General features: G+C 43.3%; 1 protein-coding gene across 7 annotated transcripts in view; it reads left to right on the forward strand.

Moving 5' to 3' along the window:
• nfic (nuclear factor I/C) overlaps window positions 1-26398 on the forward strand; it is a 335473-nt gene that overhangs the window by 57505 nt on the left and 251570 nt on the right. For all 7 annotated transcript variants that reach the window (XM_060932489.1, XM_060932491.1, XM_060932488.1 and 4 more), the window contains exon 2: window positions 21286-21817. In XM_060932489.1, the coding sequence (XP_060788472.1) occupies window positions 21286-21817 (532 nt within the window). The remainder of the gene's footprint in view (window positions 1-21285; window positions 21818-26398) is intronic.

The raw sequence follows: 26398 nt of genomic DNA on the forward strand, positions 1-26398 counted from the left end.
ACAGAGAAAGAAGGGGAGGGAGAGAGAAGGAGAAAGAGAGGGAAGGAGAGAGATTGAGGGGGAGGGAGAGAGAGTGAGTGAGAGAGAGGTAGAAAGAACGAGAGAGAGAGATGAAGGGGAGAGAGAGAGTGGGGGAAAGAGATGAAAGGGAGAGTGAGAGAGAGTGAGATGTAGGGGAGAGAAATATGAAGGGGAGAGAGAGAGAGTAGGAGAGAGAGATGAAGGGGAGAGAGAGTGAGAGATATGAAGGGGAGAGTGAGAGAGAGAGATGAAGGGGAGAGAGATGAAAGGGAGAGTGAGAGAGAGAAAGATGAAGGGGAGAGAGTGGGAGAGAGAAAGGGAGAGTGAGATGAAGGGGAGAGAGATGAAAGGGAGATTGAGAGAGAGAAAGATGAAGGGGAGAGAGAGAGGGTGAGAGAGATGAAGGGGAGAGAGGGAGAGAGTGGGAGAGAGAGATGAAGGGGAGAGTGAAAGGGAGAGAGAGAGTGGGAGAGAGAGATGAAGGAGAGAGAGAGAGAGAGAGAGAGAGTGGGAGAGAGAGATGAAGGGGAGAGTGAAAGGGAGAGAGAGAGTGGGAGAGAGAGAGATGAAGGGGAGAGAGAGAGAGAGTGGGAGAGAGAGATGAAGGGGAGAGTGAAAGGGAGAGAGAGAGTGTGAGAGAGAGATGAAGGAGAGAGAGAGAGGGGAGAGTGAAAGGGAGAGAGAGAGTGGGAGAGAGAGATGAAGGGGAGAGAGAGAGAGAGAGTGGGAGTGAGAGATGAAAGGGAGAGTGAAAGGGAGAGAGAGAGTGGGAGAGAGAGATGAAGGAGAGAGAGAGAGGAGAGTGAAAGGGAGAGAGAGAGTGGGAGAGAGAGAGATGAAGGGGAGAGAGATGGGGAGAAAGAGCGAGACAGAGAGAGAGGAAGAGAGAGAGACAGATACAAAGAGATAGAGAGAGTTGTATGACTCACTTCTGGAAATCAACAGAACATCACCTTTGACACAGTTAGTTTGGAAAGACTTGCATTAATTTTCTGAAAATATGTCTTACACACACACACACACACACACACACACACACACACACACACACACACACACACACACAGTATTCTTCTATATATTTGTAGGCAACATTTCACACAATGGAGTCAAAATGCAGTTAGTATATAACTGGTATATTATTCATAATATTGTAATCTTTATTATATTATTTTGTTTATTTTTATCAATATTCCAGACAATGATCAGGAGTTTTCATCCCTAATCCCAGACTTCACACAGCACCGTGTTCCTACTCTTGCGTCTTTTTTTTTTCCCCCTCGCTCGATGTTTCATGGTCACTTTTCCCCATGACGACGTCCTCCTGCAGTTACAAATTAACTTCTTTGTGGTTAACACAAACTCCAGGTCGTGTCTCATTCAAAGATTTTATGTAAAATTCCATGGCGCTGGTTTTCCAGGATGTATTCCGTGATTGCACCTTCAGGTTCCACCTCGAGTATTTAGTTTTGAGCGTGAGGCCGGACAGTGTTGCAGCGTAGGTGGGGGACCTGTCTGTACGTGTGCAGAGTCAGTGCAAGTTACACCGAACTTCCTCACCTCTTCATTCCTCACTCATGATTTAGGCGTGACTCTGATTGTGGGTGGGATTAGCACAGTAGAACTGTCACTGAGATCAAGAGAGAGAAAAGGAGAAAGGATGAGAGTGATACAGAGAGCTTTAAAGGAATAATCCCTGCGAAAGGAATGAGGAACGTGTCAGTACAAATCCCATTTTGAAAATTTTACAAATTTGAGTTTGGATTTGATGTTGCGTCGTTGAATTCCATCGAACTGAAATTGGATTCTCTCATCTCATCTCATTATCTCTAGCCGCTTTATCCTGTTCTACAGGGTCGCAGGCAAGCTGGAGCCTATCCCAGCTGACTACGGGCGAAAGGCGGGGTACACCCTGGACAAGTCGCCAGGTCATCACAGGGCTGACACATAGACACAGACAACCATTCACACTCACATTCACACCTACGCTCAATTTAGAGTCACCAGTTAACCTAACCTGCATGTCTTTGGACTGTGGGGGAAACCGGAGCACCCGGAGGAAACCCACGCGGACACGGGGAGAACATGCAAACTCCGCACAGAAAGGCCCTCGCCGGCCACGGGGCTCGAACCCGGACCTTCTTGCTGTGAGGTGACAGCGCTAACCACTACACCACCGTGCCGCCCCTGAAATTGGATTCTGTGGTTTGAATTTAAAATCAGTTGTAAATCATTGGCTGAAATGATGGCGATCAAATCTGTGTTTCGTCACTTTGGGAATTCGAATCTGGATTTGGAGAAATGGACTACGCCACCAAAAATAAAACGAATTTGGAAAAAAAAAGACGACAAAAATTCAGATTTTGACATTTTCTGTCAATTCTGATTGATTCTTTATTCATTACACACGTTTGTTATGCCGTATACACCGTAGGTCAGGCATGAAAACATTACATTTAAGCAACTTAACAATACCGTCGTCCTTCCGTAGTTTCCTTCTTCTTTAGGTTTTGCACTGAAGCTTTGAGGCTAAAGTTACTCACAGCTAATGGAAGCTTATGGCTACCAAAATGGGCCATATTTTCTCCAAAATGATTTGGCTTTCTGCAGTTCTCTAATCAGCTAAATCCCTTGATTGACAGCATCACGATGCATCAAATTACACAAATACAAATCAAGAGCTTCAGTTAATTAATGTTCGCAATGTTCAAACGTCAGAACGGGAAAAATTGTGATCTCAAAGTGTGACTTTCTGTCACTGTGGCGTGGGTGTTGGTTTGAGCCAGATGGACTGCTGGTTTGAGTATTTCAGAAACTGCTGATCTCCTGGGGTTTTCACACTCAAGCAACAAAGTCTCTAGAGTTTACATAGAATGGTGCAAAAAACACATGAGTGAGTGACAGTTCTGTGGGTGGAAACAAACGCCTTGTTGATAAGAGCGAACAGAGGAAAACGGCCAGATTAGTTCGAGCTTTTTGGCCAGGAAGGATATAGTAACTCGTAACAACTCTTTACAACCGTGGTGAGCAGAAAAGCATCTCAGCATGCAACAGCAGAAGAGCACATTGGGTTCCAGACCTGCAGCCAGGAACAGGGATCTTAGAATCAAGGACAAGTTCCTATTAAAGTGGCCGGTGAGTGTATATATTTGTCCGTGTCATTTTACTTTAGGCCACACCTCCTGTAGGTGCTTTTGGACCAGAGGAACTTTTTCAGAGTTCATACAGTAGTTCCCACTTTTTCATGTGCAGGACCTGAGGATGATCGTAGTTCTTAGAATGCTGTTTTGAGGGTTTTTTAGCTCCTACTTCAGGGAAGGTTCTCTCCCAGCACCAGAGGGATCAGGAGTCATGTAAGTGTACGATGATTGGCCGATTACGAGCCAATGAAGTACCATCAACCAGTATTTTTTTAAAAATCAGTGTAAAATGTTAACCGTGTAAACAACATCTCTAAACTTTAGCATTAAAAAGAAAACACGGACAAATGGACCAACAGAGAAATCCAGGCTTTATTGAGCATATATGTGATGGAGGAAATACAGCACGATTTTGACGCGTCTAAGCGAAATATAAATATCTTCTCTAGCATTTCTTACCGCGAACTGGCCTAGTGGTTAGCGTGTCCATCTCTTGATTGGGAGATCATGAGTTCTACTTGCGGTTGGGTCATACCAGAGACCATCATCATGGTACCTACTGCTATCTGGTGAAGCACGCCACAATACAGATGCAAGTAGGGAGTCAAACTCTCATGGTTACCAGAGGACCTGCCCCCTACTGTAACCCTAGCTATATAATAAGCGAGAGGCTGAGGCCTATAGAAATGGAGATCACTGCCCAACGTGCCTCAAGTGCCTGGTTAGTACTGGGACAGGAGACTCCCTGGGAAGATCAGGTCCTGGCACAGGAAGGACCTTTGGACTCTAGCATTTCTTGCTAACATCACGCTAGCCGGCTGCCATGATTTCATCGTTCCTACTGGTGGTGTGAACGCAAACAGAAAAAAATCCCTTGAAGTATGTAGTTCTTGGGGGAGCTCTCCAGTGGGTTGTTCCTCTTCCCTAGAACTGTTTGGTCTGAAAGCACCTTAAATCTTTTTTAAAGGTACACTATGTTCACCAGAGGACCAGCCCCTTCACTGTAACCCTAGCTGTATAATAGGGGAGAAGCCAAGGGCTAGAGAAACAGAGATTGGTGCCACCCAATGCACTTCAAGTGCCTGGTTAGTACTGGGACAAGAGACTGGCTGGGAAGACCAGGTCCTGGCACTGGATGGACTTTGAACTCTAGCATTTCTTGTTAACATCATGCTAGCAAGCCAGCCGACTTCCGTGATTTCATCGTTCTTATTGGCGGTGTGAACGCAAACAGAAAAAAATCCCTTGAAGCATGTAGTTCTCTGGGGAGCTCCCCAGTGGATCGTTCCTCTTCCCTAAAACCGTTGGGTCCGAAAGCATCTTATGGTACCTTAGATCTTTTTTAAAGGTACACTATGTTCACATTTCCAGTTGAGAACTACGTACAGGGGCGTCAGAAGCATTTTTAATGTGGGGGGGGACACACTGGCGGGGGGGTCCTCCGCCAGAAAATTTTTAATTAATTAGATGCCATTTCCTGCATTCTGGTGTATTTTTAACAGGTTGTTAAACACCTAATTTTACCTACAAAAGTCACTTAATTCAATGACTATTTTAGAGACTCAACAATAAGTCCTCATTCAACTAGTCCATATATTCATCAGCCTGTTTTTAAACCCACCGCTACGCCTAAGATAATGAGATGAATGTGACACAATTTATCACCAACAATGACTTTATGGGTGCATTTTACTTTTTATTTTGTGTTTTCTATTTAGTTTTAGATGTAACACAACATGCCACTGGGCCAAGCAATAGTGAGACTCAACTGTATGTTTAAAAATAAGAATATTCATAATCTCACACAATGAACAGGCATGACATGGCATCATGCAAACTTCATAACACACAATCACACTGTGTCAAGCAACGGTGACACATAAAAAATAACTTCACACAATGAACAGGTGCAATTTTGTTCACCACCAACAGTGACTTTAGTGGGCGCATTTTACTTTTTTCCGATTTAGCGATACTCATAACAAAAATGGCATGGCATCATGCAGTCTTCATAACACAAAATTACACTGGGTCAAGCAATGACACATAAAAGAGAACTTCACACAATGAACAAGTGCAGTTTTGTCAACCTACATGCACATTTACAGATTAGTATAACAAATAGATTTATAGATAGAACTCCTTCTTATATTGGTGCCACCACAATTTCTACCACTTCATAACTTTTATCCCCCTTTCCTTCACAATCCACCTGGAATAACATCCATCTCTCTCTATCGCTTTCCTCTCTACTATTCCTTCCCCATACACCGATTTCCCATCTTACTTTCCAGAAAACTGCCAAAGACCAGACAAAACAAGGAATCAATAAATATCATCAGAGCAGACTTGACCTCATTCTTGGCATTACAGTAAGGCAGGCCTACTGGGTTTGAATTAAATGATAGCTAACGTTAAGCTAGCTGATACATCTCCTAACATTGACTAGCCAGCTAACTGCACTAACATTTCCATTGGGACAAAAAAACCCTGTCCTGTGGGGAAATTTTGACTGACTTTCCGCTTCTTTGTAAAGAATGTCCTTATGTCCATTGTGTCTGGGGAGGAGCAAATACTGCAAACAATTCATCATCAACCAGGAATACCCCATTAGGCTAAGCTTATTTCACTGTTTAGTTGAATATTAATTTAACGTGTCCTAGGGTTAATTTTGAGGGCATATAACAAAAGAATAAGGTTTTAGCAAAAGCTGGACATTGTGAGGTTGCAATGGGGCTGACGTCACCTCCTCCACTTTCCAGCAGCTGCACCAACATTTCTCTGCTCGCGCTGAGATTCACTTCCCTCGCGCGCGGTGAGCTGTTGTAGGGAACGCCCGGAAAACCCGGAGTGGATTTTCAGTGGTCTGTGTATTCTCTTATCGATCAAGTGGAATGGATTCTTTGACGAAGCAATAGAAACGGCGCTGGGTGAACTAGTATTTTATGTTAAATGTGGGGGGGTCCAAACGAAGAATTATGAAATGTGAGGGGGACACGTCCCCTTCACATTCAGTGGTGGCGACGCCCATGACTACGTATTAAAAAGTTAAGTTAAAGTCCTTCCCACGCCCAGTACCTGGTATTCCTTGGCAGTCTCCCACTCAAGTACTAACCAGGCCCAACTCTGATGGTGGCGCATTGGGCGGCGCCGATCTCCGTTTCCGTAGCCCTCGGCCTCTCGCCTATTACATAGCTAGGGTTACAGTGGGGGGCTAGTCCTCTGGTAACCACGAGAGTTCAACTCCCCATGCACATCTGTATTGCAGCGTGCCTTGCCAGATGGTAGTGGGTACCATTTTTATGATGGTCTTTGGTATGACCCGACCGTGAATAGAACTCACGATCTCCCGATCGAGAGGCGGACACGCAACCACTAGGCCACTAGTCGGTATGACTACGTATTAGAGGTACAAAAAGATAACGGTACTACCCCAGCAATAAGGAAAGGTACAGGTTCGTATCCTTTTCTGAGAGTGTGTTATGCCTGGAACCACTTCAGCAAGTCTGACTGCGATACTAAAATAACTGAGCGATGATTTGGGTGAATGGTTTGCATAGCGCTAACCTGGTATCCATTAGTTTTCCTGAGTGCAAAAGTAAAGATTTCAGACACAGAGGCAAGTTGAGTCAAGTACATTTGCGATAAGGGGGGAATTGTGTACATTTTAGTTTTGTCTGATTAGATATTAGATAAGGAAAATAGAAAGAAGGGCCAGAGGGAATAAGAGAAAGTGAGTGAAAGGTAAAAGAAATAGAAGACAGAAGAACAGAGGCTCCACCCAGAGCGGGAGGAGTTTTGGCTCTAAAGCATACAGAGATCTTTAGGATGTAGAACATCAGCGCAGGTATCCATCGCTTGTGCTGCTCCAGCATGCTGCGTTCTGTCCCAACTGAAGCGTACAGCAAGAACAATAATAATAATAATAATAATAGTAACATCATAAAAGTGGGAAAAGACAGCACTTCTTTTTTGTGGTTCTTTAATGGAACGGTTAACGTGGCTCCACTACAAATTGTAGTTTTGAAATGTCTGCGAAGCTATTTTGATTGGTAATGATGTGGCTTGGGGAAGAAAAAAAAAAAAACAGGCGCATTTTTCAGAGCTGAAGTAAGTCTTTCCTGACTTGAGTTTCAGCAGGGAAAGTTTTTTTCAGGAAGACCGCTGGGGAAAAGCTCCGGCTGTGACACGTGCTGGCCACCAACTGGTTACCGTGGCAACATTCTGTGTGTGTGTGATCACAGCTTTCATTTACCCTACCAACCCACTAGCCAACCCCCAAGACAGACACACACACACACACACACACACATATTCCGCATGAGTGTTTATGTTCTGAAAGAGATCCACGTGAATGAAAAAGAAATCACAATTCTCTGTGTTAGCCATAATAAAAATGGTATCCTGGCAACAGGCCTGAATAAAAACACATTTCCATCTCTGCAATAACAAACTGATTCGATTACTGCGCCACCATGGCTGGAACAGTCCACCACTCTCTTCTGGTGTGTGTGTGTGTGTGTGTGTAGGTACCGTAGGTCTGTAATGAGTGTGTGAGTGGATATGCGTGTATGCACTAACAAGCTACCATGTCCAGGCTTTCCTTTGGTGTGTATATGCATGAATGTATCTTACTGTGTATGAGTTATTAAGTGTGCGTGTTCCCTAACAAGATCACAGACCCAGGCTTCAGTTCTTTGTGTGTGTGTGTGTGTGTGTGTGTGTGTGTGTGTGTGTGTGTGTGTGTTTATATATTACTGAGGATCAAATGTCCCCACAAGGATAGTAAATCTGACAATTCTGACCTTGTGGGGACAACTGGATGGTCCCCACAAGGAAAGTGTTGTCGTTGTTGTTGTTGTTGTTGTTTAAACAAAAATTTAGAAAATAAAAGAGCCAAAAAGTTTCCTTTTCATTACTGAGGTTAAGGTTAGGTTTAGGTCCAGGCACAGTATTAATTAATAATTATGCCAGTTGAAGGTCCTCAGAAGGCTAGTAAGACAAACGTGTGTATGCGTGTGTGTGTTTATATATTACTGAGGACCAAATGTCCCCACAAGGATATTAAACCTGACAATTCTGACCTTGTGGGGAAAATTGGATGGTCCCCACAAGGAAAGTGTTGTTGCTGCTGTTGTTGTTGTTTGAACAAAAATAAAAAAATAAAAGAGCGAAAAAGTTTCCTTTTCATTACTGAGGTTAAATTTAGGTTTAGGTCCAGGCACAGCATTAATTAATAATTATGCCAGTTGAAGGTCCTCAGAAGGCTAGTAAGACAAACGTGTGTATGTGTGTGTGTGTTTATATATTACTGAGGACCAAATGTCCCCACAAGGATATTAAATCTGACAATTCTGACCTTGTGGGGAAAATTGGATGGTCCCCACAAGGAAAGTGTTGTTGCTGTTGTTGTTGTTGTTGTTGTTGTTTGAGCAAAAATAAAAAAATAAAAGAGTGAAAAAGTTTCCTTTTCATTACTGAGGTTAAATTTAAGTGCAGTCACCACATTATGCCAGTTGAAGGTCCTCAGAAGGCTAGTAAGACAAACGTGTGTGTGTGTGTACATGTTTTTATATCTTACTGAAGACTAACTGCCCCCACAAGGATAGTAAAATCTGACAATTCTGACCTTGTGGGGACATTTGGATGGTCCCCACAAAGAAAGTGTTGTTGTTGTTTTAACAAAAAAAAAAGAGCCAAAAAGTTTCCTTTTCATTACTGAGATTAAGGTTAGGTTTAGGTGCAAGGCTTTTTAAGGGTACTCAGTAGGGAATCAGCAGTAAACCCATAATAACCAAAACAGTTCCATCAACAACCCTGTTCTCTTCATCATCTTCTTCTAGCCCAGGATATAAGCATCAGGTCTGCAAGGTTGTCCAAATTTCACTTCTATAGTGCAAACAATTTTTGGAAGGAGTCTCTGGTGTTAGTGCTTCGTAAAAATCAGAGCTAAAGTTGTACATTAACGTTTTCCAACACAGGAAATCTTTAAATTGGAATAACATGGCAAGCTACAGTTTTTAGCTTATTAACCTCAAGAGAAAGAAAAATAGAGCGAGATTAAGTGATAACAGTAACTAACTTCTAGTTCCACAGCTTTAAATATATAAAAATAAATGGACAAAAATTACAAAGTATCATTCTTTAATAACAAGACAGTTGTTAGTCTTGGCAAATTGCCGTTTTATAAAAGTGGTTTAATTAATGCATGATTTTGAGAAACAACCTTCAGAGATCAAAAGAGGCCTCTTACCAAACCTCCCTTGCGATATTACAGTATATAGCTCAGATGATTCATTCAGAGATCTTCACATTGATGGAGAAAAAGATATTCAGATGGGTTGTGAAGTTCAGGAAGGCAACGTTCAGCAACTTATGTGGAACCCAGTCAATATAATAGCTTGTTTAATGGAGTGTAACTGATCTTCACCTATAGGCTATAGTTGCTTTCACCATGGTATGGTATATGATTTGTACTCCTTGGCATTTCTTTTGCTTGCTAATTTATATTTGAATAAAAATACCTGAGGTTCATCACACAATTTGGCTGAGTAATGACCCATTGAGTTCTTGATGACATTGTGTCCCAAATCCCAAAGTTTTAAACCTGTCAAACCCTAAAGGATATGAGTTTTTGCGCCATTTCTGATAGGACTACTCATATTCCTGTGAGTGATTTTGTGCCAGTTCTCTTTTGGTAAAGGGAGAGGCAAAACGAACTTTATTCATCTTTTTGAATAGAAAATTGAAATTTCACTAATCATACAACAAGCACTTGGTTGACTAATGACGCTTCAATTTCTTGACACTACTGTATCCCAAATCCTTTCTTTCTCAACCCATTTACAGCTGAGAATCTGAGGACTAATGCTTGACGCCCATACTTTGTCCATGTCCATCAAAGTGCAGATTTTGAATAGGACTACAGGGCTCAGGGAACCATTTGAAATCTCAAGGTTATTTGCCACTTTTGAGCCCATGCACCACCTCTGTGTATCCTCAACCTCAACAGACCTCGCTATTGCTGCCTGACCTCAAGAAAGATCGTAGAGGAAGCAGAGTGTTCCTTTGGAGCATGGCCAGCCCTAATATGGAAAGAAAGGGAGAGACCATGGAGAAAGAGAAGGTTTCCTTTGGAAGCTTCATGGTCCTCCAGCAAATACTCAGCAAGTTTATCTGAAGATAAATGATCACCATCTCAACCTGATCTTCCTGAATCTCCTGAATCATCAGAAGGGCCAATGAGGGACAGAGATGATGTAAACAGTTGATGAATGAATGGCTGGTGGTAAGGTTAATGGAGGGAGAGGAAAAGGGAGAGTGAGAAAAGGAGACTGAGGTTTGTGTGGCTGTCCTCAGATGCTTGTAAAATTTGGGTTCGCACAGATGGAAGTTGTACAGAGACGAGAGTGGAGCAGAGGTGACTGGAGGCTGGGGAGGGGAACAGGTTAGGAAAACAGCAGAGAATAATGGAACGAGACAGGGTACTACAAGGAAGGGAGGGGTCCTGCAATTTTAAAAAAATTACCTCTCTAATTCCAACATTAAGAGAAATCTACTGCCTCTCGAACTCTACTTACATTTCAGTGTGGCAGTAAATCACTGGAGTAGAACCTTCTAAAAATCCAGCACTCTGCCAACTCCATTGTAGTGATATATTCAGGACCTTCTAAATTCAGTACCTTGCCAACTCCAATTTAACACTAATTCAGGACCTTCTAAATCCAGGACCCTGCCAACTCCAGTGCGGTAATGAATTCAGGACCTTCTAAACTGCTAACTCCAGTGTGATAAATTCAGGATGTTCTAACATCAATACCCTGCCAGCTCCAACATGGTAGTGAGTGCAGGACCTTTTAAATTTAGCATTGAATCAACTCCAGAGTGGCAGTGGCAGATACAGGAGTATCCTAACTCCCGTAACCATCCAGTGATAGTTCAACATCCATCCATCCATCCATCCATCCATCCATCCATCCATCCATCCATCCATCCGTCCATTATCTGTAGCCGCTTATCCTGTACAGGGTTGCAGGCAAGCTGGAGCCTATCCCAGCTGACAAGAGGCGGGGTACACCCTGGACAAGTTGCCATGTCATCGCAGGGGATAGTTCAACAGTAAAAGTATAAAAGCTGCAATGTGTTAGTGAATCCAGGCTTGTCCATTCTTCGAAATACACTGTAGGACAATCTAAATCCAGTGTCATCCTAACCTTAGTACCCAACCAAACACAGCCTTTGGTCTATCCAGTACCCTCCTACTCCAGTATTCCACCAACCCCAAGTTACTAAATTCAGTCCCCTTCTAATTCTAGTATCCTGTAAATCCCATCCATCCAGTTTCTATACTGCTTGTCTGTCAGGGTCATGGGGGAAGCTGAAGTCAATCCCGGCTGACTTTGAACAAGAGGCAGGGTACACCCTGAACAGGTCGCCAATCTATTGCAGAGGTCGCTAACACACAGAGACAGGCAGCCGTTCACACTTATATTCACACTCTTATTCTGCGGACAGTTTAGAGTAGCCTGTTGACCTAACCCACATGTCTTTGGACTGTGGGAGGAATCTGACACAGGCACGGGGAGAACATGCAAACTCCACTCAGAAAGGCCCTGGATGGCCATGAGGTTCAAATCCAGAACCTTCTTGCTGTGAGGTTGATAGTGCTAACCACTGCATCACTACGCTATCCCCCTGTAAAGTTCAGTGTAACACTAAATTCAGTACCTTCCTTCCTCCAGTATCTTGCCAATACCACTTTTGGTAAATCCAGTCCCCTCCTAATTCTAGTACCCTGTAAGCTCCAATGTTTGGTAAACCCAGTACCCTCCTTATTCTACCATCTCACCTACTCCACTTTAATGGCACTGTAACTGTAGCGCCAAACAAACCCACTGTCCATATAATTTAACTTTCTTTTTAGCTTCTCCTGTATCAAGGTCTATCTCGTGCCTTGGCTGAACTTGGAGTGGTCCCAGTTGTATCATTTGAGGCTGCTAGGTGGAGGAAACCCTGATGAATGTTTATTTTCACTAGAGGAGTGCTCAGTGGGCTTGCCTCTGCTGGACTTGGTGTAATGAGAGCAGCTCTATCCGGACATGGAGAAAGTACACACTTGGCCATCTATTGGGACTCAGGGCTGTCTGTAAACTCACGCTCCATTTTAGGAGCTTTGATTTCCCTGTGGTCCTTCCAGTGAAATTAAGCACTTAGAGATTGTAACTCATCTTCGTGCTTCTCTGAGCGTGCTCGACTGCAACAGTTCTGATTGGTGACATAGTATCTGAGGTGTGTTTGGCCTCCTAAACGTCTGGTTCGGGGTTGTTTTCAGTAAGAAACAAAATGCAAAGTTGTGTTAATCTTATCCATTCACATTTTTTGCTTATTGTCTGTGCAGTCCAGACCGGATCCCTGGTTCCCATCAATCTCTCTCGCAGTCACCCCCCTTATCACTCTCTCTCTCTCTCTTTTCAGATCTTTTCAGTCAAGCCTTGGAAAGTTTATATAGTAACTGTAGCACTCTTACATTGGCTGTGATCTTCCAGCCCTGATTACAGGCTGGGATTGTGGACAATGCTGTGTTTAGGCCAGGACAGGGCCTCTCAAACAATTCAATTACCCATGTGCTGATTGTTTTGAACTCCTACTACATAGGCGAGAGTCCAAATAACTTGACCTAAAAGCAAATCATATTTTCAATTCAGTTTCTATGTTACTATGAGTAACTGCCAGGTTATATTCCTCGTACGTGAATCTGACTTGTTGGAATACATCGTAATGGTTTCCTGTTTTGAAAATAGATTTGTAAAGTAACCTTGAGTCTGCAGTAGATACTGTTCATATACCAGGTTGTGTGGTTATCCGATAGGTATATTTGTTGCTTAGTTTATCAGGTAGGAGGTCTTGCAGGAGGGTCTTGAGGGGGAGGCCATGGCCAAATGGTTAGAGAAACAGCTTTGGGACCAAAAGGTTGCTGGTTCAATTCCCTGAACCAGCAGGACTGGCTCAAGTGCCTTTGAGCAAGGCACCTCAGAATAACCCAACTGTTCTGGCAAGCATGGTAGCATACCTTGTGTTTGATTAGCCAAAGAAAAACTGATGATATGATTATCACGGGCGGCACGGTGGTGTAGTGGTTAGCGCTGTCGCCTCACAGCAAGAAGGTCCGGGTTCGAGCCCCGTGGCCGGCGAAGGCCTTTCTGTGCAGAGTTTGCATGTTCTCCCCGTGTCCGTGTGGGTTTCCTCCGGGTGCTCCGGTTTCCCCCACAGTCCAAAGACATGCAAGTTAGGTTAACTGGTGACTCTAAATTGAGCATAGGTGTGAATGTGAGTGTGAATGGTTGTCTGTGTCTATGTGTCAGCCCTGTGATGACCTGGCGACTTGTCCAGGGTGTACCCCGCCTTTTGCCCATAGTCAGCTGGGATAGACTCCAGCTTGCCTGCGACCCTGTAGAACAGGATAAAGTGGCTACAGATAATGAGATGAGATGAGATGATTATCACTTTGGGCAAAAATCCATCCATAACAACAGGTCTTGCAAGTACAGACTGTAAATAAAGTACGGTATGTCACTAATTTTCTGTCCTAATTTACTATGTTGGTAATTTAGAAGGAGGCACCATGAGATCAGTGTGATGCAATGTTCAGACACTCCACCTTATAGGCGTACTCTTCGAGACCAAAGCTCATTTTGTTCCCCCATGCGTATTATGTTAATCATGTATCATTCATCAATGTCAGTTTTTAAACACAGCACTGCTGTTGGTTGGAGATTTTCAGTTGATGGACTGTTTCTCAACCCAACACTGACATTAATGTGTTTAAAACCCCAGGAACGTTACCGCACCTGAAAAACTCTTAGTAGACCAACACACCACCAGATCATTAATGGGTGCACCACCCAAATAATATCTGACCAGCAGTCATCCTATGGGTTTTCCTTTCCTCTGACGGGTGGTGGTGAGCAAGCCACAGCTCTCAAATTGGAGCCCAGGGGACCCCCAGACGTCCCTGGCAGAGGTTTCAAGAGCCTCTATTGTATATACAGTATAGAGAATATAGTGTGTATATACAGTATACAGTGAGAACACAGTGAAACAGGTTTGTTTTGAACAGATTTGTGTTGTTGTCTTTATAGCCAGATATCAGCTCACACACTTATTCACCCGTAATGACGTAAGAGGTGTATTGAAGTCAGCGAGGTTAACGTCAGAACTTTGAGTTCGTTCATGAACCTGCACTCTGCCGTGTCGGTTTGTGTCGTGTTGGGTGCAGCTGGAACGGTTTCGATTATACTGGGCGGTGGAGAGAGTTTGTTTGGGTTGCTACACTGTGTAGCCCTGAGCTGTGTTTGGTTGGGTGCTGGGTGGAGCAGGTCCCTGTACGTGTGGATGAGTTAAGAGAGTTAGGAGAGTTTACCCTGGCTGGCGATGTGGTGTTGTGTCGTATTGTGTGGTGCTGTGTGTTGTGTTTTCAGGAGAAGGGAGTTTGTGCAGCTGGAAGTGTTTAGTGTTGGTGCTTTTGAACAACTGATTGGATGAGATCTGTAGTATTTCATAGTCATTTTCAGTTAAACTTCTCTAACTTCTCTCTCTCTCTCTTGCTTTCTCTTGCATTCTGTCTGTCTCTCTCTCTCTCATTGTCTGTCTCTCTGACTTTGACAGTGTGACTTTGACTGCCTCTGTCCCTCTTTTTTGTCTAACTCTCTTTCTCTCTCTATTTCTGCCTGACTGTCTCTTTTTCTGTCTTTCTCTCTCTTTGATTGTGTATCTGTCTTTCTCTACCTTTCTTGCCTCAGTTTCTTTCTTGCTCTTCTTCTGTCTGACTGTCTTTCTCTCTCTGAATCTCTCTCTCTGTCTGTCTCTGTGTCTCTTTCTCTCTGTCTTTCGGTCTTCGTCTTTCTCTTACTTTTTTCTACTGCTCTGTTTCTCTCTCTCTCCGTCTCTCTCTCTCTCTCACTGTCTTTCTGTCTCTCTGACTTTGTCACTCTCCCTCTTTCTCATTGTCTGTCTGTCTCTTTTTCTCTGTCTCTATATTTCTGCCTGACTGTCTCTTTTTCTGTCTTTCTCTCTCTTTGTGTATCTCTCTTTCTCTACCTTTCTTGCCTCAGTTTCTTTCTTTCTTTCCTTAATTTCTATCTGTCTTTCTCTCTCTGAATTTCTCTCTCTGTCTCACTGTCTCTTTGTGCCTCTTTCTCTCTGTCTTTCGGTCTTCCTCCCTCTTTCTCTTTGTCTTTCTCTTTTTTCTACTGCTCTCTCTGTCTCTCTCTCTCTATCTCTCTGTCTGTCTCTCTCAGTCTTTCTCTGTCTCTCTGACTTTGTCACTCCCTCTTTCTCATTGTCTGTCTATCTCTTTTTCTCTGTCTCTATATTTCTGCCTGACTGTCTCTTTTTCTGTCTTTCTCTCTCTTTGTGTATCTCTCTTTCTCTACCTTTCTTGCCTCAGTTTCTTTCTTTCTTTCCTTAATTTCTATCTGTCTTTCTCTCTCTGAATTTCTCTCTCTGTCTCACTGTCTCTTTGTGCCTCTTTCTCTCTGTCTTTCGGTCTTCCTCCCTCTTTCTCTTTGTCTTTCTATTTTTTCTACTGCTCTCTCTGTCTCTCTGTCTATCTCTCTGTCTGTCTTTCTCTCTGTCTTTCTCTGTCTCTCTGACTTTGTCACTCTCCCTCTTTCTCATTGTCTATCATCTCTCTTTCTCTGTCTCTGTATTTCTGCCTGACTCTGTATCTTTCTGTCTTTCTGTCTCCCTCCTCTTTTTCTGTCTTTATCTTTTTTCTACTGCTCTCTCTCTCTCTCTCTCTCTCTCTCTCTCATGTCTGTACTAGTTTTATAATGTTGGCATCATCAGAAGGCAGCGTTTGAAATTATGACTATGACACGGAACGTGCTGATACTCGATTCATTCATAATCACTTTAGCAAAAGTATTTGCACACTTTGAATGTTTATCGAAGGGAAGCAGCAATTATTTGTCGTGTTTACAAACATTGACAGAAGTTTGATTTTAGCAGTGAAACCGCTCGTCAGTGCGTGAAATGTCACGTTTGACAGATTTTCAAAAAATTACACTGGCAGGAAAAGCAGGCCAGAGGCAGAGTCATGACGGATAAGAAGACGAGGACTTGAAAGTAACATGATGCCTTTCTTTGATGAGGAAATGCAACAAACTAAAAGAGCAGGGTTTTTTTTTTAAATAGTTTAATGTGATTAAGAGCTGAAATCGTGTCCCGTCGTGTTTGGACGTTCTTTACTGTGGAATATGACTAAGATAAAAAAATCTGTAGATTTCTCCTCTGTGGCAATTGTATCCAAGGTCAGAGGCATCATTATCAAGCAAAGAAAGCATTTACAATACATATAAACACACTGTCCACTTTATTAGGAACCCCTGTACACGTGTATTCATGCGTTTATCTAATCAGCCAATCATGTGGCAGCAGTGCAGTGAATAAGGTGGTGCAGATCCAGGTCAAGCGCTTCAGTTAATCTTCACATCAAACATCAGAATGGAGAAAAGTGAGTCTGATCTCTGTGGCTGGTTGTTGATACCAGAAGGGCTGGTTTGAGTGTTTCAGAAACTCTTCAAATGATCACGCTTTTATAATTATACCTCAAATAATCACTCTTTACAACCGTGGTGAGCAGAAAAGCATCTCAGAATGTGCAGCACATTAAACCTTAAGGTGGATGAGCTGAAACAGCAGAAGAACACATCAGGTTCCAGTTCAGTCAGCCAAGAACAGGAATCTGAGGCCATTGTGAGCACAGACTCATCCAAACTGGACAGGTGAAGATGAGGGAAAAAAAAATCACCTGGTCTTTTTCCGGTCTTTGAAGGTAGACGGCTTTTCAATTTCATAAAAGCGGTGAAATTTAGTTCCGTCTGAAATGTGGTCATTGTGATATATGTTTATTTCTGTAATATCTCACAAAATATCAGGCCGTTCTGTTCTGTGGCTGGGAAGTTATTTAATTTGACGGGATTAAAGCAAATAATGTGCATGAAATCACTCGCTTCGCGCAGTCAAGCAGACAGAGGAAGTCCATGTGTGTGTGTGTGTGTGTGTGTGTGTGTGTGTGTGTGTGCGCGCATGCGCAGGTTTCCCTTTGACCGCGCACTGACAGTTCCATCATTCTGTCGCTAAACGAACAGCTGATCACACTGAGGTGCTCGCTGAGCGCCGATATTTATTAGTTTGGTCCTGCGTTTCCTTTCCTTCGTATAGAACATAACGTCTTTTCTTCTCGCTTTCTTTCCGTTACTGTAGTCGCTCTTTCACGTTTCATTCGCACACTCACGTCCTCCATTTTTCTCTCCTGTTTCAAATTTGTATCCCACAATGCCTTGCGTGAACGGGGAAAGCCCACCACGTGATGTGATGCATGATGTAGTATCTTGTATTGGGTCATGGTGAAGCAGGAAAAAATAGCAGAGAATTTAGGGACATGTGGCCTTAAATTCATTAATTGTTCTATTTAAAAAAAAAAAAAACAAATAAAATTGGAAGTTTGTGATTCAAATTCAGTAGCTTTCGGTCCGCTAAAGAAAAATAATTGGGTTTCGGGGAAAATTCTTTTTATGGCCTACACTTGAAAAATCTGAAAGGCAGTCTACCTTTAACTGTCCTGTTGTAGCTTCTGTTGTTCCTCATGGTTTGATGTGTTGCACGTTCTCCAATTTAAAAATCAGAGCAAATTCATTCATTCTTTCTCCAATATGTAATTCACTGATTGTAAAAAAAAAATTTTTTTTCATATGAGCCTGATAATGGGGTGGCACGGTGGTGTAGTGGTTAGCGCTGTCGCCTCACAGCAAGAAGGTCCGGGTTCGAGCCCCGTGGCCGGCGAGGGCCTTTCTGTGCGAAGTTTGCATGTTCTCCCCGTGTCCGCGTGGGTTTCCTCCGGGTGCTCCGGTTTCCCCCACAGTCCAAAGACATGCAGGTTAGGTTAACTGGTGACTCTAAATTGAGCGTAGGTGTGAATGTGAGTGTGAATGGTTGTCTGTGTCTATGTGTCAGCCCTGTGATGACCTGGCGACTTGTCCAGGGTGTACCCCGCCTTTCGCCTGTAGTCAGCTGGGATAGGCTCCAGCTTGCCTGCGGCCCTGTAGAACAGGATAAAGCGGCTAGAGATAATGAGATGAGAGATGAGATTTTTGATCGCTATTTTGTCGCTGCTATAGCAAGTTATGAGTGTTTGAAATATGCTCTGTAATATATCAGTCCATATGTCAAAGCGACGGCCGTAAACGAGACTCGTTGAGACCTGTGCGAGACATCGTAGGACGGAAGTAAAACGTACAGCGGAAATCAAAGTGACCGACATCTGCCAACGTTGCCAAAAGACGCGCGTGCCCTCTTTCGAATGCTGGCGTAATCAAGCTGGAAGTTTTGTTTGTTTTGATAGCAATCAGGAAAGTTTGAAAAAAGTAGGCAGTAATCGCCATTTAAACTCGTTTTTGTGCAATATTTCATTTGGAAAACAGTTTTCAAAATGGCGGCACTGACACCTGGCTGACACTTGACGTTTCGAAGTCTCGCACAAGTCTCGTGAAGATCGCGCGGATAAGCGACGCCTGCCGTGGACCGAACGAACTAAATTCAACACGGCTAAAAACCGAACAGGCCGATATGTATAATATTTAATCGCAATTAGTTGCCAATACGAGTCACGATATAAGGTTACTAAAACCGAAAACGTCACTGAATAACACGATAATTAAGAAATAAAGCAAGTTTAAAAATGTCTTCAGTTCCTCTTTAACCCATTGACGCCTGAAACGCCTGCAAAAAAACGTCTGCAAATGCCTAAGCCAGTTTTTAGAAAAGGTCCCCATCTGCCGAACAAAAATAATTAATTGAAAACGCCTATGAAAAATTCAATATCTCAGGCTCTGAAGCACATAAAGACATGAAATAAGTTGCATTTAAAAGATAAAATTCTCTGCTTTTATTGGATCATGCTCATTCAGCATTAACACTAACACATTTTTATAAAAAAAAACAAATCTGGCATGCGTCTTGAAAATAATGACAAATCAACAATGCTGCGTTATGCAGCAACCAGCATTTGGGGCAATGTTGCGCGACGCAGCATCCGGCGTCAATGGGTTAATTAACTGAAGCTCTTGATTTGTATCTGCATGATTTGATGCATCGTGCTGCTGTCAATCAAGGGATTGGCTGATTAGAGAACTGCGTAATAAAACAGCAAGGTGGATGTATGGGGGTTCCTAATAAAGTGGCCGGTGAGCGTATAAACTTACTGTGTGTATATATTGTGACACATTTACTGTAGAAATGTCTTCATGTAGAAATACTATACCGGTATCTTTGTCTGATCGGCCAGCCCGGGTCTCGTCCGACGAACAGAATTAGTGTTTCTCTAAAACAAGGAAGTAGTCTTTATCGTGCCGTGGAGATTTTTTTTCCCCTGCCTTCGTCAACATCGTCGTCCTGAACACAACGCAGGAGTAACGACGATATCTCGAAGTGTTCATGATAGTGGTTTAATGTGCCGTGTGATCGATTGTCATGACTAATTATGATCATTTAAACTCTAATGCACCAGTCTTACAGATGTGGAATTTTTTAAAGAGAGCATTCTTCTCATTATGACTATGCATATGTACACACATACACACACACACACACACACACACACACACAGTTTCAGGTGCACATGCTACTTGTTTTTGCGAACACATCTACGTGCATGTTCAGTCAGCATTTTTTTTTTTTGTTACGGCACACCACCGTGCTGGCATTTAGCGATGCAACTGCACAAAGTATGGAAGTGATTAGTAAAGCCAAACGCAATGCTGCTGCTCTAAACAGAGGAGGAGCTGCGGTCAGTGAGCAGCCTCGGAGACGCACACATGTGTATTGTTGTCGAAACTCACCGCTAAGAAGGAAAATAGTCAACAAAAGCTAATTGGATAAATGAGGACTGGCTGTGGTTATGCTGTGACAATGAACTGCTGCGGGCTGTGATGTTTTTACTGAAAACCTCGCTTGCGCAAAACGTGGTTGTGCCAGGACTTGGCGGAAAAATGAACAAAGCGAAATATTTCAGGAAATAGCGAGACCAAAAATGGCTATAATAATAGGGTTGTGCTGATATTATATTACGATTTATGCCTCGATAATTATCATGATTTACGATATTATCGTCCTAATGTGATTCTTAAAGTAGTTTACTGTCCTGATGCATGAACAGTTCTTATACACCACTCCTAATAGAATCAAAGAACAGTACAGTACAGGGGCAGGAGAAAGCATCTTAAAGGGGCAGTTTGTCATTTTTAAACTCTTTCTATATCTGTCATCATTGTATCATTTCCAAGATACTTAAAAAAAACCAAAACACAAAACAAAACATCTGATCACTGATTTGACGTAATGCTATGGAATAGATCTCAGTAGTGTCTTCAGTTTGAATTTTTCCAGCCCTGAAAAAGGTTCCACCCTCAGATTAAACACAGCTGCTGAGCGATACCCGTTTATAAAACAAACAAGCAAACAAAAAACACAGGAACAACTTTAATTCATTCATTTATTTGTTCATCCATGTTCCATAAGAGCTCTGAGCCCTGATCAGGGTTGTCCTGGATCCGATGTCTGTCCCAGGAAACTCTTGATGAAGTTTGAATATATTCACAATTGGACTCAGTTTGTTTCAGTAAAATGCAACTTACAAGGCTGGAATTATTTTCACAGAATGGGTGTGACCTGTTTGGGGAACAAATTGTTAATTTTCATCTCATCTCATACCGCCGCTTTAAATTCCTTTAAAAAAGTACACAGCTACACAACAGCATCAAAAGAGATTGTTAATGTTTTTTTTATTAAGTTTTTCAATTGCAGTGTAATTCAACTTACATACCGCCACTTTAATTTCCTTTAAACAGTACATAGCTACACAACAGCATCAAAAGAGATTAACGTTTTTTAAAATAAATTTTTCAACTGCAGTGTAATTAAACTTACATACTGCCCCTTTAATTTCCTTTAAACAGTACACAGGTACACAAGCGTGTCAAGTATTTCTACCCTGAAAAATGCCTTTTTTTCTGAGAGCGTAGATTTTTCAGGTTTTAATGTCCCTTGTCTTGTCTTTTCCCTTCAGGATGAGTTCCATCCGTTCATCGAGGCGCTGCTGCCGCACGTCCGCGCCTTCGCCTACACCTGGTTCAACCTCCAGGCGCGCAAACGCAAGTACTTCAAAAAGCACGAGAAGCGCATGACCAAAGACGAGGAGCGCGCCGTCAAGGACGAGCTGCTGGGCGAGAAGCCCGAGGTCAAGCAGAAATGGGCGTCGCGTCTGCTCGCCAAGCTGCGCAAGGACATCCGGCCCGAATGCCGCGAGGACTTTGTGCTGTCCATCACAGGCAAGAAAGCGCCATGCTGTGTGCTCTCCAACCCCGACCAGAAGGGTAAGATGAGAAGGATCGACTGCCTGAGACAGGCTGACAAGGTGTGGAGACTCGACTTGGTCATGGTGATCCTGTTCAAAGGGATTCCTCTGGAAAGCACGGACGGGGAGCGCCTGGTGAAGGGGGCGCAGTGCTCCAACCACGTTCTGTGCGTCCAGCCGCACCACATCAGCGTCTCCGTCAAGGAGCTGGATCTCTACCTGGCCTACTTCGTGCAGGAGAGAGGTGAGTTATCAAGTGGCTGAATTTGACTTGTGCGGATGACTTCGTGCTCACTCATGGCGATGAATCATTTAGCAAGCAGCAGTTTGCAATTTAACGAAGCAAAGGGATTCTAAGAACTGCTTCACCTGCTGGTGCATAAATACTGAGAATTGCTCTTGCTCTGTAAAGCTCCCGTTTGCCCTGAGTAACTGTTAGGCGGCAGACGCCCACCTTCACTGCTTTAGTGCAAATCACAGAGGATACCCTTCTGAGGAAAAAAAAAAAACCCAGCTGAGTCATCTCTTTTCTCGTACAGGACACAATGAGAGCGACAGATCAAGCGATGTTAAGCAGCCATGCCTATGCTACACAAAGCCTGATATTCAAGTTTAACGTTAAATACAGGAAGGCAGGGATCAGGCAGAGCCGAGTGTCAGGCTGTAAATCAAACCTAACGAGAGCTGTTTGCTCTGGCAGGGTGGGAAAAGGTGCTAAAATTTACAGTGGCATATAAACTGGTGTAGGTTAGCAGGGCTGGGAGTGAGCTAATGAACAGAATCTGTCCTCGGATCACACACACCACGGATCACGCACCTCTCAACCTGGATCATCATGTACTGATAGACTTTACTGATAAGATTAGCTTTTTATCAGGTTAATTACAGTCATGCGGCAGGATCATCCACTGGTTCATAATTTGGAAAAATAACTAAATAAATATATAAATTAATCATCATCTCTAGCCGCTTTATCCTGTTCTACAGGGTCGCAGGCAAGCTGGAGCCTATCCCAGCTGACTACGGGCGAAAGGCGGGGTACACCCTGGACAAGTCGCCAGGTCATCACAGGGCTGACACATAGACACAGACAACCATTCACACTCACATTCACACCTACGCTCAATTTAGAGTCACCAGTTAACCTAACCTGCATGTCTTTGGACTGTGGGGGAAACCGGAGCACCCGGAGGAAACCCACGCGGACACGGGGAGAACATGCAAACTCCGCACAGAAAGGCCCTCGCCGGCCACGGGGCTCGAACCTGGACCTTCTTGCTGTGAGGCGACAGCGCTAACCACTACACCACCGTGCCGCCAATTATAATTATAATTAGTATTATTATTAGTAATAAGTAGCTGGAGGTTGGAATTTAAAAGCTCCGATTTTCGACAAGTTGTTTTCCTTTTCCTTATTTTTTCCGTGTTAAATATCCAATTTTCTTTATCATGTCGGAATCTTTTATTTCCCAAATTTAAGTGCTACGGGATTGTTTTTCATTCGGTGCGATGGTACATAAATATAACAGAACACTATCCCAGCTGTTATCTGAATTATTTTTAAATAATTGAATTTTCAGGAAATGTTGTCAAGTAGCGATAGTGTAATAGGTGAGATTTTCCTTCTTTACACCACAGCTGTGGTGAATTCTCATTTCCGATTGGCCGTTAATAGATGCGGATTAATTTTCCAAAAGAGCAGCGTTAGGCTTCTTTCAGTGTGCCCTTTCGAATACACGTTATCATTTCTATGGTAGCAACTCACAACTTACGCACGGACTTGTTCGTGTAATTGTTGCCACGATGACGCGTTCTGTAAGATGTTTATGTAGCATTTATGGAAGAAGACTCCAGTGTCAGCGCTTTGTAACTTCCTGCTTTCTGTCTTCCTGTAACATCTTCATGATGGATGAGTTCACACTTTCTGTAACATGACGAGTTTTTTTTTCTTTGTCTCAACTTCAAAAGAGAAAAATAGATGCTTGTACGAGCGGGAACGACTGTTTAGTATTAGCTATAACGTAAGCTATAACAGGAACTCATTTCCGTAGTAACGATAAATGGAAAAAAAAAACCGTACATCATGATGTTAATAAATTGATTGTAATCATTGGAAGTTTGTTGTGGTACTGTATAAGAGGAATAAAACACATCACTTCAGCCTGGGTACAGCCGTAACTCTGCTCTGCGCCAGGCCGGTCGCATCACTCCATCACACCGTTGATTGTTTTCCAGAAACAGCACACACCCAGGTGTTTCGTTCCTTGCTTTCAGAAAGACGGAAGGGGGTGTAAACTTTTATTTCGATTGATATCGTTAACTGATAACTTGATAGCTATATGACATTCCATAACTTTTGGGGGTTGTGCGAACGTTTGCACTCAACCATAACTAATATAACGTGACGTTTCTCTTTCTGATGGAGCTGTTTGCGAGCTGTCAGGATGTACACATCTGGCCAGCTGTTGGATCATTCATTGCAAGTCAGGAATATGGATGTATGTGTGTGTGAGTGAGTGGTTAAATGCTGTCATGCAGTAATTTGAGATCGTTTGGCTCATTTGCATATCGGAGGCGTCACTAAGGCTACATCCACACGACAACGGCAACGAGATTTTATTTAAAAAAATATCGCGTCCACATGGGCAACGGATCAGTAAAATATCAGGTACATATGGCAACGCAACGCTTGCTGAAAACGATGCAATACACATGCCACACCTCTACGTGCGCTGTAAGACGGTCCCATCGGAGACACCAGAACAATAGAAGAAGTAGGACGCATGCGCATAAACCCCTTCTTCTACCTGGCGTGAAGCACTCTCAGGAACAAACACACAACAACAAGAAGAAGGTGGCTGCGACTACGCGAGGAAATCGTGCCTTCTGTGTGTACAAATTAGTTTTATTAGTGTGCATAGTTTTATATAACTTAATTTTCTTATTGTGTGTGAACATTTTGAAAAGCATTTTTATATAATTTAGATAACTTTTTAGATTTTGTGCAGGGTTTTTTCTAGAAAAATTTAGTATGAGGGCGCTCACCATGGCGAGGGAGCGAAGCGGGGGGGAGATGGTGCCGGTTGTCCCCCCCCGCCGTGCAAAGCCTTTGAAAAATGCTCCAATGGGACATTCTGAGGCTATCTGAGAGGGAAATTGTAACAAATTGTCTGTCAACATTGAAAAAGAAAGAAGTAATCTTCTTCTGCCCCGGACAGTCTTTGGCTTTCTTCCGCTTCGTGCCGCGGGACGACATCTTTAAATGCCCAAGTGTCAACAAAAACAACTCGCGAACTACTTCTGTCAAAAGCTCCCGCGCTCGAGAAATCTCGCTCTACAAGTCAGCTGACCTTGTATGTAACCCATGTCAAATCTCGCGAGAGCAGCCGCGACAAGTAAACAACTAAACAACATGGTGCCTCAGTCTGGAAAACGCCAATTCGGATTGTTTTTGCACCGTCTGGCGGTGTATCTACTATGATTGGAATATTTTTGGAGCAATTATAACGTATTTGATGATCAGACACATTGTCACGTAGTGTTGCTGGGATGTTTTCACGGAGTCGGTAAGGGGGCGCACGCCGAGAGTAAGAGGGCGCAGCGCCCCTGTTCCCCCGTTTAGACGAAAGCCTGGTGTGTGAACATTTTGAAAAGCAGTCTTATCCAATAAAAAAAGAAATTCAAGAAATGGTTCAGTTACTTGTTTATTTAAAAGAAAAGCCGTATACAAAAGTGAATGCAATGCAGTGGTTCATACAAAACAGCAAGAGTGCTGCTTGTTCTAGTCATGTGGTTGTGACGTCATCGTAAACAAATCCGTTCTACTCATCCAGACGACTTCGTAACGGCGCCGTTGCCAGATTTTTCCACTCTGGAACCCGTTCTCAAAAAATATCGTTTTGGGGCGCCGTGTGGACGCCAGGCCGAAACGATGAACAATTTTATTAGATTCACCTGAATCCGTTGCCGTGTGGACAGCCTCTAATGCAGGTCTGATATCACGGCGATGAGCATGTGATGTTCCGTGCAGCCGCCGTTTGCATGCATGAGTGCAGAAGTAGCAAGAAGTTGATGCTCCAGAGTGGTCTGTGTTTCAGAATGATGGCGTGTGCGTGTGTCAGTGGTAGGAGTGACTCACTATGTGGTGAGCAGGCTGTTTGTTGAATTCCCCCCACCGATGAATTGCCATCTACATCTCTGAATCCGTCCAATCCGGTTTTGTTTGTTTGCTTGTTTGTTTTTTCTCCTCTCTGCAAGCTTTAGCAAACTCCCTCTACCGTGTCAGGAAAGCCAAGGTAACAAAACACACCACGGACTCCAAATGTGCACTTCTCGAAGCATATAAGTGTGTGTGAGCGTGTTTGTGTGTTGGTGTGTTTGTGAAAGAGTGCACATAAGTCAAATGTGACACCAAGGGGACGAATCATTTCACTAGACACACACATCTTTGAGAAACATCAATATTTGGTTGGTCACGGGATCGTAGCTGGACGAGTAGCCGGGAGAGCGTGTGCTGAGGAGAGAGGGAGAGAGAGAGAGAAAGTCTACCTCCCTCCCTCCCTCCCTTCCTCCCTCTCGACCTTCAGCTGCACTTGTCTGGGTCAGAGAGGCGGCCCGAGAGTCACCTGACCCGCCAAATAGCCTACAAAGCCTTGGCTGTAAAGTCAAAGATAAGAAGCTGGGGGGGATTCAACATTCCTTCTTAAAGCTGCAGTGCGTCATTTACTTGCAGGCAGAATTTTTTACTTTTAATTTTTTTTTTTTATCCCACAACTGATCTTGCATCGCTGTTGAATTCTCGATTCTGATTGGTCAGAAGGTAATC

The sequence above is a fragment of the Neoarius graeffei genome, chromosome 10 (assembly GCF_027579695.1).
Source record: "Neoarius graeffei isolate fNeoGra1 chromosome 10, fNeoGra1.pri, whole genome shotgun sequence".
NCBI classification, from domain to species: domain Eukaryota; kingdom Metazoa; phylum Chordata; class Actinopteri; order Siluriformes; family Ariidae; genus Neoarius; species Neoarius graeffei.